This window comes from Tympanuchus pallidicinctus, unplaced genomic scaffold (assembly GCF_026119805.1).
Source record: "Tympanuchus pallidicinctus isolate F22 unplaced genomic scaffold, pur_lepc_1.0 scaffold3, whole genome shotgun sequence".
NCBI lineage: Eukaryota > Metazoa > Chordata > Aves > Galliformes > Phasianidae > Tympanuchus > Tympanuchus pallidicinctus.
In genome coordinates this window covers 8,924,107-8,941,610 of record NW_026294747.1, presented here as the reverse complement: position 1 = coordinate 8,941,610, position 17,504 = coordinate 8,924,107, and the positions used below count along the sequence as shown (strand labels likewise).

The 17,504-nt window shown below is 43.6% G+C and overlaps 1 protein-coding gene across 3 annotated transcripts in view; it reads right to left on the bottom strand.

Moving 5' to 3' along the window:
- Positions 1-9,522: 9,522 nt before the first annotated feature.
- Positions 9,523-17,504, bottom strand: part of SCUBE2 (signal peptide, CUB domain and EGF like domain containing 2) — a 37,748-nt gene continuing 29,766 nt past the window's right edge. For 2 of the 3 annotated variants that reach the window (XM_052696132.1, XM_052696131.1), the window contains exons 18-22: positions 17,051-17,212; positions 15,686-15,883; positions 14,755-14,907; positions 13,669-13,748; positions 9,523-13,139 (exon numbers count right to left, since the gene is read on the bottom strand). In XM_052696132.1, the coding sequence (XP_052552092.1) occupies positions 12,987-13,139; positions 13,669-13,748; positions 14,755-14,907; positions 15,686-15,883; positions 17,051-17,212 (746 nt within the window). In that variant the 3' untranslated portion in view covers positions 9,523-12,986. The remainder of the gene's footprint in view (positions 13,140-13,668; positions 13,749-14,754; positions 14,908-15,685; positions 15,884-17,050; positions 17,213-17,504) is intronic. The other variant, XR_008209625.1, reaches the window with a different exon arrangement.

Sequence of the window (17,504 nt, the reverse complement as noted above, 5' to 3'; positions counted from 1 at the left end):
TAAATCAGATAAAGACTCCATGTTGGAGGGGCACCCTACCTGGTTTATTAGCAAATGCCCCCAGAGCTCCGGTTTGCAGCACGAAGAGTGAAGCTACAAAGCAGGTGGAACACAGAAAGCATCCCTCATGCTACAGCTCCAAGATTACAACCTGTGTATAAAGTTAGCAAACAAGTGTTTGTATCCCACTTTACAGCTGTTTGCATGGGCTTAGAACCCAGTCACAGTTGCAGCTTCACCAGTATAAGGAAAGAGGAGCTGCTGAGTTGTTTTACACCCTTGTTTCTTCTCCTCACTCAATGAAACACAAGAAACAGGCAGGCACAGCAAGAAGTGGGTCGGCTCCCAGCCCTCTCCACTGCTTGTTTATTTATTTATTTCTCATCTTTCCTTAAAAAGAAGTGATTTGTTAGTCTTTGCCATGCCCCAGAAAATTGAATAGGAAGAGGACAGAGTGGCATAATGCAACAGAAACAGAGGAAGCAGCAAGCAAGAATCCTGGAATAGGGAATATATTCCCAGAAAAAAGACAAAACTGTAGAGGAAAGGGAGTCCCCCCCAGAGGAGGCACTGGGGCCACAGAGAGCTTAAGAAAATGAAATCAATAATTAATGTGGAAAAATAAATGATCCCATCCATCAATGTAGGCTATATAACAGCCCGCTCTAGCAGGTGCATAACAGGAAACAAAGTTTTTTACAGTGAGGATGGTGAGGCACTGGAACAGGTTCCCCAGAAAGGCATTGGATGCCCCATCCTTGGATACACTCAAGGTCAGGCTGGATGGGGTTCTGATCACCTGATCTAGTGTAGGTGTCCCTGCACATTGCAGCGGAGGTGGGCTAGATGGCCTTTAAGGGTCCCTTCCAACGATTCTGTGCTGATTTGGAGACTAAAAAATAGCTTTTTTTCTAAAGAGCTGGTTAGTCACTGGGTCTTTCCAAGCTCTCTGTGGAACTTTGCTTTCCTGCTCTTCCCAAATAAAAAGCCATATCTCTCTCCCACAGTATCCCTCACACTGCCTTCTTCAGGAACACCCCCTGAACAGGCAGCCAGGAAACTGGAGGGAGCAGGAGATGTTTCTCCCCATCAGGTGTTGCACTCAGCTCTAGCTATGCTGTGCAATGAGTACTGCAGGACAAAAATTTCAAAAGGGCCAATTTTAAGACATAGCACACCCCCTCCCACATATATATGCTGGAGTTGAGCTGCAAATATTTATTTTGAAGTAAGCTACATGTATATTCTGAGTGCTAGCCATAACTGTATCATTCATAGTTCCCAAATCTCAGTGGATTTCACTTCCTCCTTCCCGCCAAAGGCAGCTTGGGTGTGAAAGCTGCCTCTGCTGCCGGGGCTTTCCACACCATAAATTTTACATGCAGGTCATTAAAGACATAGGAGGGATCTTGTTAAGGTGAAAGCCATGCGAGTCATTGCACAGCACACAAACACGATTTTCTCTCTCTAACACAGAGGGACCAAGGAGCGGCAGGGTATGCAGGAATGCCACTGCTGATGAAGACTGAAGAACCACAGGCTGTTGCACTGACTTGCACCTCATCAGGCCCTGACCTGGTAGAGATTGCTACACCCTGCAAAAACCAAAGCTTCAGAGTGCACCTGCAGGACTGACTGGGCTGAACAGCATTCTCCCTATCCACATGCTGCAGTATTCCGAGTCTGCTTTGATTGATTTCTTGAAGGAGTTTACTGTCACCCACCAAAGGGCCTATGGACTTCCCACACCAGGGGAATGATAGGATCATTAGGTTGGAAATTACCTCTAAGTCCAGCCGCCCATCTACCATCATATTCCCCATTAACCACATCCCTAAGTGCTACATTTCCATGTTACTTGAGCACCTCCAAGGAGAGTGATTCCACCACCTCCCCGGGCAGCCCATTCCAGTGCCTGACCACTTTTTATGAGAAGAAATTATTCCTAATATCCAACCTGAAGCTGTGAGATAATTTCACTATCACTGGAGCTAACAACGCCTACACAGCAGAGTATCTAAGATGCTGAAAAACAGCCAATGCAACAGCAGGGACTGCACAGCATTTGTTCCAACAGAGAGGCAGCCTTGTTTTCACCCCCACATATTTTCCACGCCTGGTCAGTGATTTTCTCACCTTCTTCAGCCCAAAGGACAAAGGGTTGCACAGCAGCCATTACAAAGCCACAGTGATGCAAGCAGCCAGCAATCTTTCTGTGTTTGTTGAATACAAAGGAGTCCATTCTTGATCTAAATACTCCAATACAACAATCCATTTCTATCCGCCAACGCAGTTAAGCACCTGCTGGTGAAGCACAGTTAAGCACCATGCCTTGCTGAAGGGGGATTTCAAGCAGATGGTTCCCTGGGCAATACTCCTTCCCAGCATGGTGAAAGCCCACTCCTTTGTACACAAAATATCAGTACACACAAACCCCTTGGGGTATTTGCTAAAGCAACGGCAATGAAGCATTGCCTTTTCAGTGCTTAATGTAATGTAATAGATCAGTGTTTGCTTTTAGATCTGTGGGGCTAATTAATCATAACTCAGCTGGTCAGATTTTTCCTTGAGTCAACACCTTGAACATTAGTGGAGATAGAATGAGGATATGTGACACCCAGAATGACATCTATGCTCAGCTACAGTCATGGAAGTAGTTTACTAAACTGATTCTAACTTGGCAGCAAGAAGTTTTAAATATTTACCCATAGATTACTGTAGGCATGAAACAATAGGTTGTTATTTTCTCCTCTTCCTTTCTTTCTAAACTACTGAACTATTCTCATAATTAACCACAAGGAGGTGCCCACAATGGACCAGAAGACCAAGAGAAAAGCTTCCCTAAGTACATCAGCTAGAAAAGGATAGTCCAACAACACCTATCTCCTCACAGCGAGCAGTACAGGTAGGCAGGACAAGGAGCAGATTACACAGCAGAAGGAATCCTAAACTCTGTCTTTGGGTGACAGGTTGAGAGTGGACACTGAAGTGCATGGCCATGGTGAAGCACAGGGTATTTGGAAGCTCCTTGCCACACGGTGGAGCTCCTAGTCTCCCTCACACAGATCTTGGACCCGCTCTCTTTCTTCTTGCTTTCTAGCTAAAGAATTTTCCTCTGCTGAAGTATAAATCTGCTGCAGAGATGTTTCTCATTCTAGATGCTTTGGAAGTCTATGATTGCCAAAGAGCAGTATTTGTGGGGAAGGGGAGTAAGCTCCTCAAGCAAGGTCTGTGAAATGTACCACCTGGAGAACAGAGATCTCAGACATGAGGTAAAATCAAAAAATATATATCACTATTTCTTGATCAGGACTAAAACAGATCATCTCTGAAACAGTATTGCCTTCAATGGCAACACAAATTGCAGTATCTCCAGGGATAAAATGAGTTTAACAGCATCGGAATTTCCAAGTTTTTCTGCAAAAGCACCCAGAAGAGGTGCTTATTTCAATGCATGCCAGTGTAGGACTCATCAAGGAACAATATTCTTACTATATCATTAAAAAGGGAGACTGAGAGCCCCTTCTGCCTCTCCCACTTACAGGAGTACTCACAGAAGGACTTCATGAGATAAATATTTCCTCCTTCAGAGGGTAGGAAGAGAGTGGCAGAGAGACTGTGCTGTTTTGTGACGGTCCTTTGTCAAGTCTGAAATTGCTCTGATTTCCCCATAGAGCAAAAACAATAATCGATGAACTCTCAATTTCAGTGCTTGAAGTTCCAATATAAAGAAAAGTTATCACCCAAAACAAAGATGTTTGGGGACTTGGGATACATTTTAAAAAAATTATTATTACTTCTATGTTTATATCCAAACATCTTTATTCTGGAGCTTTAAGACAAATCAAAACACCAGCCCAAGATGTTTTACTGTATTCATTTCAGATACAACTCTGATTTACATCAGCATCGGAGAGGAGGTCAGCACAGTGTAAGTCAAACACAGGATCTCTCACCTCTGCGGCGCTCCTATGTTTATTTTATGAAGCCACAACTCCAACACGCTCAAGCACTGTGAGCATAAGTGAGCCACCATTGTATCCCCCACCATATGGCACATGCAAAATTGCAACAACTCGTAACTGCTAAGATTTAGTGAGACACATTACTGGATATACTCAGTGCTAATATTTGCTATCGCACAGAATTGCCAACAGTACTTCAATGTAGCCCTCCGAACACAGCGGTTGTGTTTGCCGTGTTGTGGTTTAGTTAAATATCTCCACCTTCGAGTCTACTGAACTGAGACACTTCAGCCTGTGCTGAATCTATATAGGAAGCCAGCTGCCCCACGAAAGCAAAGAAGGTGAGAGTATGTACATGACTGGTACCAACAATGAGACATGGTGCTATTGATTACCTGTGCTTTGAGGTGTTCCTGCCCTACTTTGGCTGCCATTCACTGCGAGATCATCTGTCCAACTACAGATACTAATCAAGCTGAGCAGCTGAAAAAAGGGAAAAATATTTTGCTGATTGTCCACACAATTGTGTGTTTCCAAAGACAAATGTTCAGAGTCCAGTGCTGACGCAGAATCATAGAATGGTTTGGGTTGGAAGGGACCTCAAAGATCATCAAGTTCCAACCCCCTACCGCAGGCAGGGTTAGTGCTGCCCAGCTCAAGCAGGGCATCAGAACCTCCCACCATTTCCTCCAGCTTTCTTTCCTGTCTGGAAATCTATGACTTGCAACCTGCACATCTTTTTGCTGGTAACTGGGAGAAAGAGGGGAATAATCCTGACCCACTGCCAGAGCTCATTTCAGAAGAGTCTCCTCCCACTGTGATCTGAAGAGGTGCAATATCTGTCCCAGTGACATGGATTTTCCAGGCCCCATATTTGCATTTTATGAACACAAAATGATACAAAATAGAAGCTCATTCTCTCTATCAATCTCTCTTCTCCAGAAAGGTGGACTGGTTACCGTAGCTGGGACCAAGAGCAGCTAAGCAAAGAAAGTGTATATGGGATCATGGTGCCATTGCTCTCAGTACGTTGCCTGGAAGCTCCAGTTTCCCTAAAGAACATTTCATATTTTGGGGCATGTCTTGTAGAGTTTTCAGTAGACTAGGAAATACTCATCTAGATGCTGCCAGAGCAACTGCAGCCATCCCAGGAACAGCATGATGCTTTCCTTCACTGTATTAACACATCTGTGCATGAGCTGCCGTGCAATGAAGCCCCCAGGTTTCTGCAGACACTTAGTTTTAGATCTCTCTCCTGCTACAGAAGACCTAAACCAAAACTTACCACTGTTGGGCAGCATGGGTCTTAACTACATTTTCCCCCTAGGTCCACATGCTGCCCTCTCCTGGGGAGTGCTGCAGATGGTACACAGGGTCACCACTGCCCACGGCAATGCCCTGATCTCCATGGTGTGAATGGGGTAGATAACAGGGGGAGCTGCAGGAGGCTAGCATTCACAGGAACAGCTGCCACTACAGCCTACACCTCATTATCGGAGCTCCTCAAAAATCTCCTTGTTGGAGAATATGCCAGGCAAGAATGAACCCTGTGAGGTGCAGAGGGAGACGCAAGGCTGTAGCAGGTTAAATGAAAGCGTGCCACAGTATGAGCTTACATTATCCCTAAGCCAGACTGAATTTTACAGCTATGATGTGTAGAAACACATTATGCTGGGCAGAAGAGCTATGAGCTAAGAGCAAATGGTCAGGCTGTGTCCTGAACAGAGGTGGGACATGAATTTCGGAACTGCCACGTCCACCCGGTGCTCCAGGCGCTGCCTGGGGAGCTCCCTGCACTAGCTGAGGATGACAGCAATGCCTGCAGTGTTGAGCTTACAGTTCTTAGACCGAAGTTTCCTTCTTCCACTGAATGAAGTTGCTGTTCTCAGCATGGATGAGCCTTTTCAGGGTTTTATTTTTGTAAGTTTGCTGAGAGAATTAGCACCTATGGGAGCCCGGGCACAGTAGCTATGCTATGTAAGCCAGACAGCCTCCTGAGCACTTTTCTGCCAGCCCTGTTTTCGCTAACGGGTACCTCTGCTTTCCACACAACCCTCACACCAGTACTCCATCACTAACAGCTAATGGGGGGCCACCCACATTCATGAGCAGGGCTGTGCCTTACACAGGCTTGTCTTGTGGGACACATGGTGTCGAGTTCCCAGCTTTCCAGACTGTTCTCTGAATTCCACATTAAACCCCTGATAAATCATGATCCTGTCTTACCCCAGGCTACCCTTCACTGCCAGCCTGCTCAGATCAAGCAGTTGTGGGTTTTGCTCCAGGCAGCACCTCCAGCAGGCAGCTGGCATCTTGCAGCATGTCTTTCAGCTGGTGACAGGACACACGTAGCTAGAAACCCTGGTCATGGAAAGCGTGTGAGGAGGGTGCAGCAACAAGGAGCTCCTAATCTCTGGCTCTAAATCCAAGGCACCAAATGGATAGTCAATACTGCACAACTAAAGGGCTTTCAGTACCTCCAAATGCAGGCATAAGGCATGATGGAAACTTCTTTTGCTCCATTATTTAACCCCATCTCTGTCCTGTTGGTTTGTGGGCCAGGAAGCAGTGACAGAAATCTGTAAAAGAACACATCCAGAGAATGCAGGTCCTACAGGGTGCCAGCACACCAAGGACAAGCCAGCAGGTTCCTCAACTGCAGTGCTGGCCAGCAATGCCACACCAAAGCCTAGCCCCACACTGCCAGCTCCCTGCCCTGTTACACACCTCGGAAGCTCCCTGTGTCAGCCCAGAGGCTTTTCTCACCTTTGCCAGGCACACACACACCTTAGCCTGCAATCAACACTTACACCCTGCACCAACTGCCATTCATTTTTTCTTCTTGTGAGCTGTATTTGTGAGCGTTGTTTTCATGACAGCTGTTGTTCCCATCTTACTCTCATCAAATGTATGCATGACACTACAGACACAAATATAATGTGCAAGTTTAACATACTTCCACATTCTTCTATCTCCTGATTTTATTTCCACATAAGATTGCCCATCCAATGCACATCTAAAAGCTGATGTCCATGCTTAGTGTTTTGCTTTATTTCTTCCAGCACAGCAACTGGGAGAGAATGCACGAAACATGCTGAGGCTACCACTGCTATACTGGAATCCTACAGATTAAATTCTCTCTAAACTTAGTCAGGCATAAATATACACCATACAATATACACTAAATAAACACCTCAAAAATATTCAGTGATCTAAGTATAATATGAAACACTTGAACTAAGAAAAGCAAATTGCATCTCAAGTGACCACTTCAGGATATTTCAGTTTTCAACATGATTTTCTCTCTCCTTAAAACAATGAAACTCATTTCCTGATCCTCAGAATCATCACAGATAGGACATTTCATGGCACATTACTAAAATACATGTTTGTAAGTCTGTAGTGCCTACTGAAGGGAATTGTGCCAGAAAAAGAAGAAAAGAAAAATAAGGAAAAAAAGAGCAGGCTTCAATTTTAATTTTGTTAGGACAAATACAGCAGTCAGCTAGTGAGAGAGGATTTCCTTATTGAATTCAGTATGTACAGACACATTCAATAAGAAAAAAACACCTCAAAGTTGAGCTTTCTAGCTTATCTTTTTGCATTGTGTACTAAATGAGTTTTGACACATGCACCCCAAAAAATACAGAGCATGAAAATCTGTCCTATAAGCAAAAGAACTGCTCAGACTAAATGGGAAGCAGCAAAACCTGTCGTAGGATGGTTTGGGTCCACAGATGCCTAGAAACGAAACTGCTGGTACCAGCCCCAAGTTTGGCTCAGGTGTTTTTAAAGAACCACAAAATCACAGAACTGCAGGGGTTGGAAGGGACCTCAAGAGATCACTGAGTCCAACCCCCTGCTAAAGCAGTACCCTACAACAGGTCACACAGGTAGGCACCCAGATGGGTCCTCAAAATCTCCATAGGAGACTCCACCACCTCCTTGAGCAACCTGCTCCAGTGCTCTGTCACCGTTACTGTAAACAAGTTCTTCTATATGATAGTATGGAGCTTCCTGTGTTCAAATTTTAGGCCGTTACTCCTCGTTCTATCTCTACACACCACAGAGAAGAGCCTGGCCTCACCCATTTGCCTCCCACCTCCCTTTAGCTATTTAGAAGTACGTCTGTCTCCTCTAAGAACAGCCTTACACATGAGGAGTTTGAAAGGAGCAGCATTAAAAGGAATAGAGGAAGTCCATGTATATTCCAGCTGTGAAAGGTTTTATATCTTGCATCTACCATTTACAGAATGTCATCTATATACATAATAAAAAATCCCTTGCATTTCTGAGTTTATTTAATGCAGAAACGTTTGCATACTGTTATTGTCGCATTGTCTTCCCAAGGATTACCATATCACCATTCCTACCCCCACACCCACACCAGACCTCTTCTGATTCCTTTGATTTGATACCCTTCAGATCTTGCTCTCTATATTCCATTACAACTTACTTCTATTACACACATATCCCAACATCCCAGCCAGAATTTCAGCTCCAGTTCTGGGACTACACCAGATTGTTCATACTGACACTCCATGCTCTGGAAGCTAAGTGCTCACATATCCATCACTGCAACCCCACTCGTGGCAGCATCCACAGTATCAGGAAGAATATTTGAACAACACTCTTTTCAGCTGCAATCAGCCTGCAGCCATCACACGCTTCCACAGCCTCAGTATTCCTATATGTCGTTCAGTTTGCTGTATTTTCACATCAACCTGAGTTATCTTCCCACAGCTGGCAGCTGAAATATAGTTGTATCTCTTCCAAATGAGAACTAAAAGAACCTGGATGGCTACCTTTGTTTTAATATAAATCAGTCCTTGTATTGTGATTTAAGGAAGCTGAGGATCAAACAAACGCCTTAATAATAATAAATTCAGAAGACGACATTGAGATTATTTTCATAAAATATTTTGACAGATTGATTACAACTATTCAGTGGGATAACACAGAAATGACTATGGAAAAAATAGTATTAAAATCATAATTGAGCAACTCGTTCATAATTTCAAATGGTCTAATTTTATTTTTTAACTCTAAGAATTGAAGTCAGTGGATTTAAGGACAATCTCTAACAAAACTAAGGGAATTGTCTTAAAAATGTTCTGGGTGCTTATGTCTTAGCATAGGTTTTCACCTCTGCTTTTTATATTGTAAGCTTGAATAAGTTATTTTAGAAAAAAAAAGTCAGCTTAATCTACAAAGTAATAAAACACTGAGGAGTTACTTCAGGCAGATGACTGACACAGCTATTCACAACAGGTCAACCAACTCCAGCTTGGCATACACAAATTGGTTTTGGCACAATTATTAGTATTAACACCAAGATAATTCTAGTCTTGTAGCAGCCAGAAATAGGTGCTCTACTTAATACACCAACAGTTATTTCTCTGTGGGTAAAGACGCAGGCTAACAACATCCTACAGCAAACAGAACACTATGGTGAGGGGTTATTCCCAGGATATGAAGTCTAGCTGGTGTGCTTGCTCCTTTTGGTTACAAAACTGTTATTTAGCACAGTGAAGACAACTAAAAATATTAACCAAGGTTTTCATGCAACTAAATGGTCACTGGTTTATTTCTCTGGTTAAAAGTAAGTCTGAAACATTTCATGTTAATTTACAATCAAGAAAAAGATCCTTACATATATATCTCATGTAGGTGACATTAAGTCATCCACTTAACACTAATTATTATTTCAAAAGTTAAATCCTGTTTTAAAAGGTTAAACACTTTGGAATTACATCTTGCCAGAAAATAGCGTCAGTCTACAACCACACAGAGTGTAGAAACTCAACTTCTACAGAGCCACTATCATTTCTATGAAGTTACAATGCCAAATATTCCAGCATTCTGCAAGTCACCACTTCTCCCAGTAGTTCAGGTGGCAGTAATTCCCTCTCTGTTTTTTGCTGCGCACATAGGACCTACATAAATGGGAGAACTTTCATTTGTAGTTTCAGATATAAAGTAACAGGAGTGCTTCCAAGTCTTTTACTTGTTATGTAGAAAATGAACACAGCGGTGCATGTGGAGCAAAAAGGATTTTTCTTCAAAGGTAGGTTCTTCTGCTCAGTGTTGGGCCATACACCATGCTGATGTGCTTCCTTCTTTCCACAGACAGCAAAGAAAACACCCCATGCACGTGAGAGTAACAGAAGCAAAGCTGAGATCCACCATATGGTCCAGAGGTGAGACACCACTCCCAGAGCGGCTGTGCAGAGCAAGGACATCAGCATGCCCACAAGATGACGCGCAGTGCAACAAACCCAGAGATCGAGTCGGTGACTCGCATGCAAAGCAGGAAAGCCCAATTTCACCAATTAACAATATGTGGATGTCTGAAAACACTGTTTTGTTTCCTTGAACCCCTGTTGAGACCATTTGCTATGATTTGCGTGTCACTCAGCAACATGGAACTGTTCAAACCTGCAGCCCTCTTGTGAGAGAATTCAGCGCCCCTCAGCAGATAGCCTCCAACCTACAGCAAAGCCACTCTGCTAGGCTTGGTGAAGGTGCTCAGAAGCCGGCACACCACGGCCCTCTCCTCTTGTGCCCACCTGCAGCCTCATACCCATCCACGCATCCTGGGCAGTGCTGCAGCATGTCATTCATCTCAAAGTGCTCTTTTGGCATATGGAGATGGTTGGTGGGTCCCTGCAGCTCACTGACACGCTGCATCCGGCACATGAAGTCATGAAGAGCAGAATGGCAGAGGGTTGTGCTGCCAGTAGGAAGCTGTCTTGGAATGCTTCTTCACTTGGATCTCAGCACAACAGTACTTTCACCACTGAGGTAGCAAGCCTTTCCCATCACACTTCCCCTTATCTTAGCATCCCTTAGCCACTCCTTACATGTCACTACCACATTCTTTCTTCTAGATAGTTGCTGCTGTCCCTCCCAGGATGGGCAGCAGGGAGGCTGGTTCACGATAAACGTACCCACCAGCAGAATATAAGGCCCTGGCTTCCTACCCTCTGTTCTGCCCATCTACCGCCCCTGCCTCCCCTCTTGCCCCTCAGCCTTATTTGCTCCTTTTGCAGCACGTCTGACAGCTCCATCCCTGCAACAAAGACTCACCAATGTGCCACAGATACCTGAGCCAGAGCAGAAGCCCAAGTAAACCAGCTAGGACACAGCTCACCCTCTTGGCAGCAACACAAGCAACTTCCCCCTTCCTCTCAGACTACAGCAATTCCTTCTAGGCAACATGGCGTCAGTGGCATAATGCTATTGCCCCTTCCCCTCGTGCCATGATCAGGGCACATCCTTACCATGTGAAAGGCCACACTGTCTCACATGCTACCACATGGGGCATCTACAGCATGGCAGTTCAGCAAGGTTCATTTGGTAGTATTCATTCACCCTAACAATGTAGGGAAAGGATTCTGACTCTGGCTCTGAGTGGGAATTTCATCTGTCACACTGTGGATGTGGTATTATTCACATACAACAGTTAAATACCACGTACAAGTGCAGTGAAAACCAGGGAGATCCAAGTTCACAACTGAAAAGGAAGCTTTTGTCCTGGCCACACTGCAAAATGTCAGTATCTTTCCTGAGGGGGCAGACAGAAATCACCAGTGGGCACCGTGCTACTCAGAGCACTGCCAGAAGAACAATCCAGAAAGATAACAGTCCATCTTCAAGCAAAAGGGACTGAGGCCATCTTCCTTAAAGACCAAATGCCCAGAAAGGTGCATTACACTGAGGAAGTGGTTTGCATGGCCAGAGGACAAGGATGTAATAGTAAAGTGGACAGAACAACACTCAGACAATAAAAAACATTTTGATCAACATTTTTGTCCTCATAGGCTCTTTCAGAATACTCTTTGCTCGAGTGAGAAGCACAAGCTGAGGAAAATTACAGAATTTGGGATGGCATACAAAGCTGCATCTGTGATCTGGCTGAAAAAAATCTTCACAGATCTGCTTTGCTCCAACAAGAAAGGGAAAGCAGCCCTCCTCTGCTCTACAACGCCACTGCAAGGTGCTCAGACAAGGTAAGGGGAATGAGGATTGAGGGTCATGTAAGAATCAGAATCACAGAATCACAGAATCATAGGAGATTAAGAACCTTGAACAGCTGTAAATCATGACATACAAGAACACCATCTATGAAAAGACTGCATTTAAAATGGAGTTTATGCTCAGCTACAGGTGTTCAGAGGATAGAATTTTGTACTACTTGGAAAAGCCAACACACAATGTTGTCCCAGGCCTATGCACAGGGAGAGAGAATTGGAATTTAGCCCAGAATTTGTTCTGTTGTAACACTTGCAGTCAGTCCAAATTGGAGGCATCCAGAGGGCCAGGGTCTGCTTCCCGTTCCTTTGATGCCCTGGTATCATTCCACTCAAACCAGTAGATTATCAGTTCACTAGCATGAACACAAGGTGATCCAGACCCAGAGCATTTGAGCTAATATTCAACCCTTTGCTCATACTTTGCTTCATACAACATATAGTTTGGAGAAAAATTACATACTCTGCAATTCTTGGACTCACTGGCTTGGATTTAATCATTTCAATCTTAGTTATGAATTTCCTCTGTAGCAAATGTTAAGAGAGACATCAAACTTGTTCCTACTTTCATGAACATGAACCCAGCTTTGTTGAGGTAATATGCAGTAACGGCAGTCCAGATTTCAACCCAAACCACACCACTTAGCCTGTCTGTCCTCATTAGCTCTTGGAGTTACGAATGAAGCATCAGGGCAGAGCTCTCAAATGTCTGCTTGGCACCATTCAGTTACAGAAATTATGGTCAGTCTCTAATTCGCAGATCCATGAAGTAATCCTTGGTACCCAAAAGATATTATCTGGAAAGGAATCAAAACTCTGTTCACCAAAATATTTATATTAGCTGAGAAAGCCAAACACTCCCAAGAATGGAGCTGGCAAGCTTCCCCAGAGTCTCTCTGCCAGTGTGTACAGCACAGAAAGCAGGCCCACCTACCACAACCCCTCTGTGCATGCCAAGGGCTGGTTAGTATTTTAAGGACAGTGCCAGCTATTTGTAAGGCCTCAAAAATCTGGAAACTTTGGAGCGCAGGAGCCTAATGAAGGATCTTGGGAACATCTCTCTTGACTCTTGGGCTGTGTACTTGAAGTAGTTCTGCGGATGTGCCAACACATCAAACAATGCTTTTATCAGCTTCTTGTCCTAGAAAAATGAAAGCAGATTTTACAGTAATTCCACAGGGGAATTAGGGTCAATATCACCAAAGCTTAATGACTGGTAAAAGATTACAGACTTTTTACTTTCTAAGTAAAAATGTCTCAGGAGCTCACAGTCCAGTAGAGCAAAGCTGATATTCAGACTCCCAGAAAATCACTGGAATTTCACATTTATTTCAATTAGCAACAGGATTTCTTCCTTTCTCATACTTTCAGAAACAGCAAAGAAAAATAAAACAAGAACAGAACCAACCAATAAAAAAATATATAAATAAATAAAAATTAAAAAAAAAAACAACAAAATCCAAACCCACAAAAAAACTATACCACGTTGGAGCTGACATCCAGCAAAAGAAAAGTCTACCTGGAATGACATCCACTCAGTCTACCCACCTACCAAAGTGGCAGGTGTCTATTGCACCAAGGAGCAGATCAGGTGCAGAGCAGGAGGCAACATTTCTAGCATATAGGTGTCATTTTCATTCAAAACCAAGATTTTAGTGGATGGAACATACCTTAAGTATTTCTTGATGATTTTCAGATGCATAAAGTCTACCATCCCGAACGATGTCTTCTATTAGTTCTTGGTAATCCTCTATTGAGAGTGCACAAGAGAGTCCTTTGCACGTTCATTTCCATATTTGATACCTCCCTTGGCTATACAATGAAGCCCTACCCCCAAAATAACCAGTGGTATTTGGCTCTCATATCAGCAGTTATTCCAATGCTGCACAGTTGGAACTTATCTGCAAATTCCCCTAACCCATTCTTGACTTCTTTCTATAAGAGAGGAAAGGTAAGAGGAAGCTTTCTTACAAGACAAATCCCCTGGCCAATCAGAACTTGAAAAGCTTCAAAAGGAAAAGCATCACCTAAAAACTACCCACTATTAATGAAAATCTCCAGCTCACCATGGAGGGGCACTCATTCACTACTCCAGCAGGAACAGAGATATGCCACATTAAATTCACATCACTCATGCTGAAGGACAAAACCTCAGCTACAGTCTCTCTCTTGATGTCTCTGACAAGGATCAGAAGGGCCAGAGTTTCAAGAACAGATATGTTTCTCCTCCACTACAACCACCACTGCTTCACTAGAACATTTCTCTAAATCAGCTTTTATGATTCAGGAGCAAAATGCAAGAGAACGTGGATGCAGACGGTGACTTCTCTGACACCAAATTACATCTGATAGCAGCAACACAATCAATCATAGAGGTATTTTGGGCTCTGCCCAATTGTTAACTGGGAGCAATCTGCCACCCAAAGTAATCCAGAGCTGGGAAGGCATAAATATATGTAAAATCTGGATGCTGGCTCTAAGCTCTGCATTTTGCCTTTGCAAGTCAGAGCCCAGAATCTCAGCTGTTCGGTTAGGTTTGTGAGAGGCTGGAAATATGATTGCACTTAAGACTGTAATGCAATGCAGTGATCCTTAACTCAGCTAAAAAATAAAAGAGCTACTGGAAGCGCTCTAACAGTGACACTGCTGAAAGCACTGGGTTACCCTGCTTCTTAGTGAGGTCAAGGAGCCCACAAGGAGTTCTGCACTGCTGCAGCTGCATCACTCCACACATTCAGCTGTTCACATCCACTTACCATCATATGTTACGTAAGGGACTTGGAATCCTTTGGCACTGTTCCCTTCATTCGACTTGAACTGGATCCACAGCTTCTTAGACCTAGAAGTGAAAGCTATTGGGCGTTCGTAGGTCTGACAGGTTTCATACGTGGTCACTGAGTTGGAAGAAGCTTCCAGAAAAAAAAAAACACAAAACAATAACAACACAATAGGCAGTTACCTGACAATGCCTTATGCCAGTAGGTGTATACAAATTAGATTAAATTACCATGACAAGAAATGCATGCCACTGCTAAAACAAACAAATAAACAAAAAACAAAACAAACAACCTTCCTTATATTGTGGCAGGCCATTAGTGGATCATCGAATCATAGCACGGCTTGGGTTGGAGGGAATCTAAAAGCCCACTCAGTTCCAACCCCCTATTGTGGACAGAGTTGCCACCAACTAGATCAGGATGCTCAGGACCTCATCCAACCTGGCCATGAACACCTCCACAGCTTCTCTGGGGAAAGAAGGGATGGCAAGTCACTAATGACTAGCTTCTTAGTCCAGGAATATATTTTCTTTCTCTAAAAAAACAAAAGCACAAAAACGGCCTACTGCTTGAAGGATGTGCTCATTCTAGAAACTGAAGTTATTTACGCACAAATCAAGCACTGCAGGGACCAGCAAGCATCCCCTCTTCCTATCCCAGGCTAAAACTGCTTTGCATGATCCATGACTAGTTGGCTTGAACCATCTACCCCTTCTCAAGAATATTTCTCCCATTTTTCCTGAGCAGCACTGCCAAATAGAATTTCCCAACTGCTATTTAAAGAGATCTCCACTCTTAAGTACAGGACAGTTGCACTACATTTAATTTTTGCAAACAGCAATGCACGTGAGAAGCCTGTGTTGCACACTGAGATAGGTACCATGTGCCTCAACATCCATTTCAGACTTACAGCTTTTTCGCATCACCAGGTAGTCCCCACACTCATCTTCTATTGGCAGAAATATTTCTGGAACCACAATCAGAATGCGGCGTTTTGGCGGTGGGTTAATGTTCCAAGTGCATTCAGTGTTTGCAGGATAGTCCCCAGGATAATTGGGTGATTCAATATACCCAGTGTAATCTCCCAGTTCACCTCCACACTGCCTATCTGAAAAAAAAAACCCAAAAAACAGCATATATGACCAGATAAAGTGAGGGCATCCTTCAGCTCTTCATGCAGACACTTTCAGAGGCAGCAAATGGTTGACAGCACACAAACTTTTCTGTCTATATCTGATGCAGTTTCTTTCAATAAGCTTCACTTCTGCCTTTATGGTTTAATCGATGTTAAGAAATTATAGAATCATTGAATCATTAAGGTTGGAAAAGACCAGTAAGATCATCTAGCCCAACCATCAACCCACCACCACCATGTCCACTAAAGAATGTCTCTCACTGCCACATCTACTCTTTTCTTTGAACACCTCAAAGAATAGTGGCTCCACAACCTCCCTGTGCAGCCTGTTGCAAAATACAGATTATCCTCTATTAATATAGCAGGTGCTACTAACCAGGCCACAGTCAAGAAAAAAGGCACTTTTAAAAGGACATAGCAATGGTCAAGCAAGGATGCTCCACCTGCTTGTCCAGACAGGACACCTTCACAGAAGCATCAGCTGAAGTCCAACAGGAGCCTGCTGTGCTCTGCTGAGGCACCACATCTGCAGTGATACCAACAGGGAGTACAGCAGGCCCTTTTCTCAAATATACACATACACATACTTGTATATATACGCAGCTCTGAGATTCTTGGGAGAATTGCTCTCTGCTTTGTATTTGCCCTCAATTTGCCCTCAGCTTCCCACACTACAGCTCCCATAATCTAGAAGAGTGGCTTTTCGTAATCGCCTCTTCCAAAGATTGCTATTAAGAAGAAATTCTTACTAACTTAAGTTTAGTGAGCCAACTTCTATTCCTTTTAATAGAAAGGAAATAAATCAAGATGCCAAGAACACAAACTTGTTCTGCTGTGTATTGGGAGAGAAGATTTAACAGCATGACCCAGGGTGAGCCAACACCAACTGGCAAGACACAACCATCACTCACCTTCTCAGGAATGATGAAACCAGTCTGCAGAAAAGGTCTCACATGAGCCTTAGTAAGTCATGTGGGATGAGATGCAAGCAGGCAGCAAAAAAAGACCAACACCTCTGCCTTCTCTCCAAGCTCCCTGAAGCAAAGCTATATTTTGCCCTTAAGGCCACTCTGAATATTGATGGCCCAGTCCTTTCATTTGTGACAGATGATGAAAACCTATCTATCTTGCTATACTTACTTTTGCACTGCGTTATGTTTGTGGATCCGTCATAATCTGTCGTGGTATTTCCAGGGCAAGAAATACAGTAATTCTGTCCAAACTCAGGCTGGTACGTCCCAACCATGCAGCGAATACAGCGATGAGTTGTTGTATTGTAGAAATGGCCAGGTGAACACTGGACTGGGGAGTATTTAAATAGGCAGCATGATTGACAAGTCAAGAGCACAAGCCATATATTATCTTCACTCTCAACTCCATCCCCATCTTGTTTCTTTTCATTCATAAGACTACAAACAAATCTTTTCCTATTCCTTCTGCATCATTTGACAAGTTTACTTCTCTCAGCTCAGCTTAACTTCTGAATAATTTATTATGTTGCCTTTAAAATGTAGCTTTCTGAGCTGCACAGGCTCTCATTTTTCTTCCTCCCCCCTCCCCTCCGTTCCTTTCAGGATCTGCTTACTACCATATA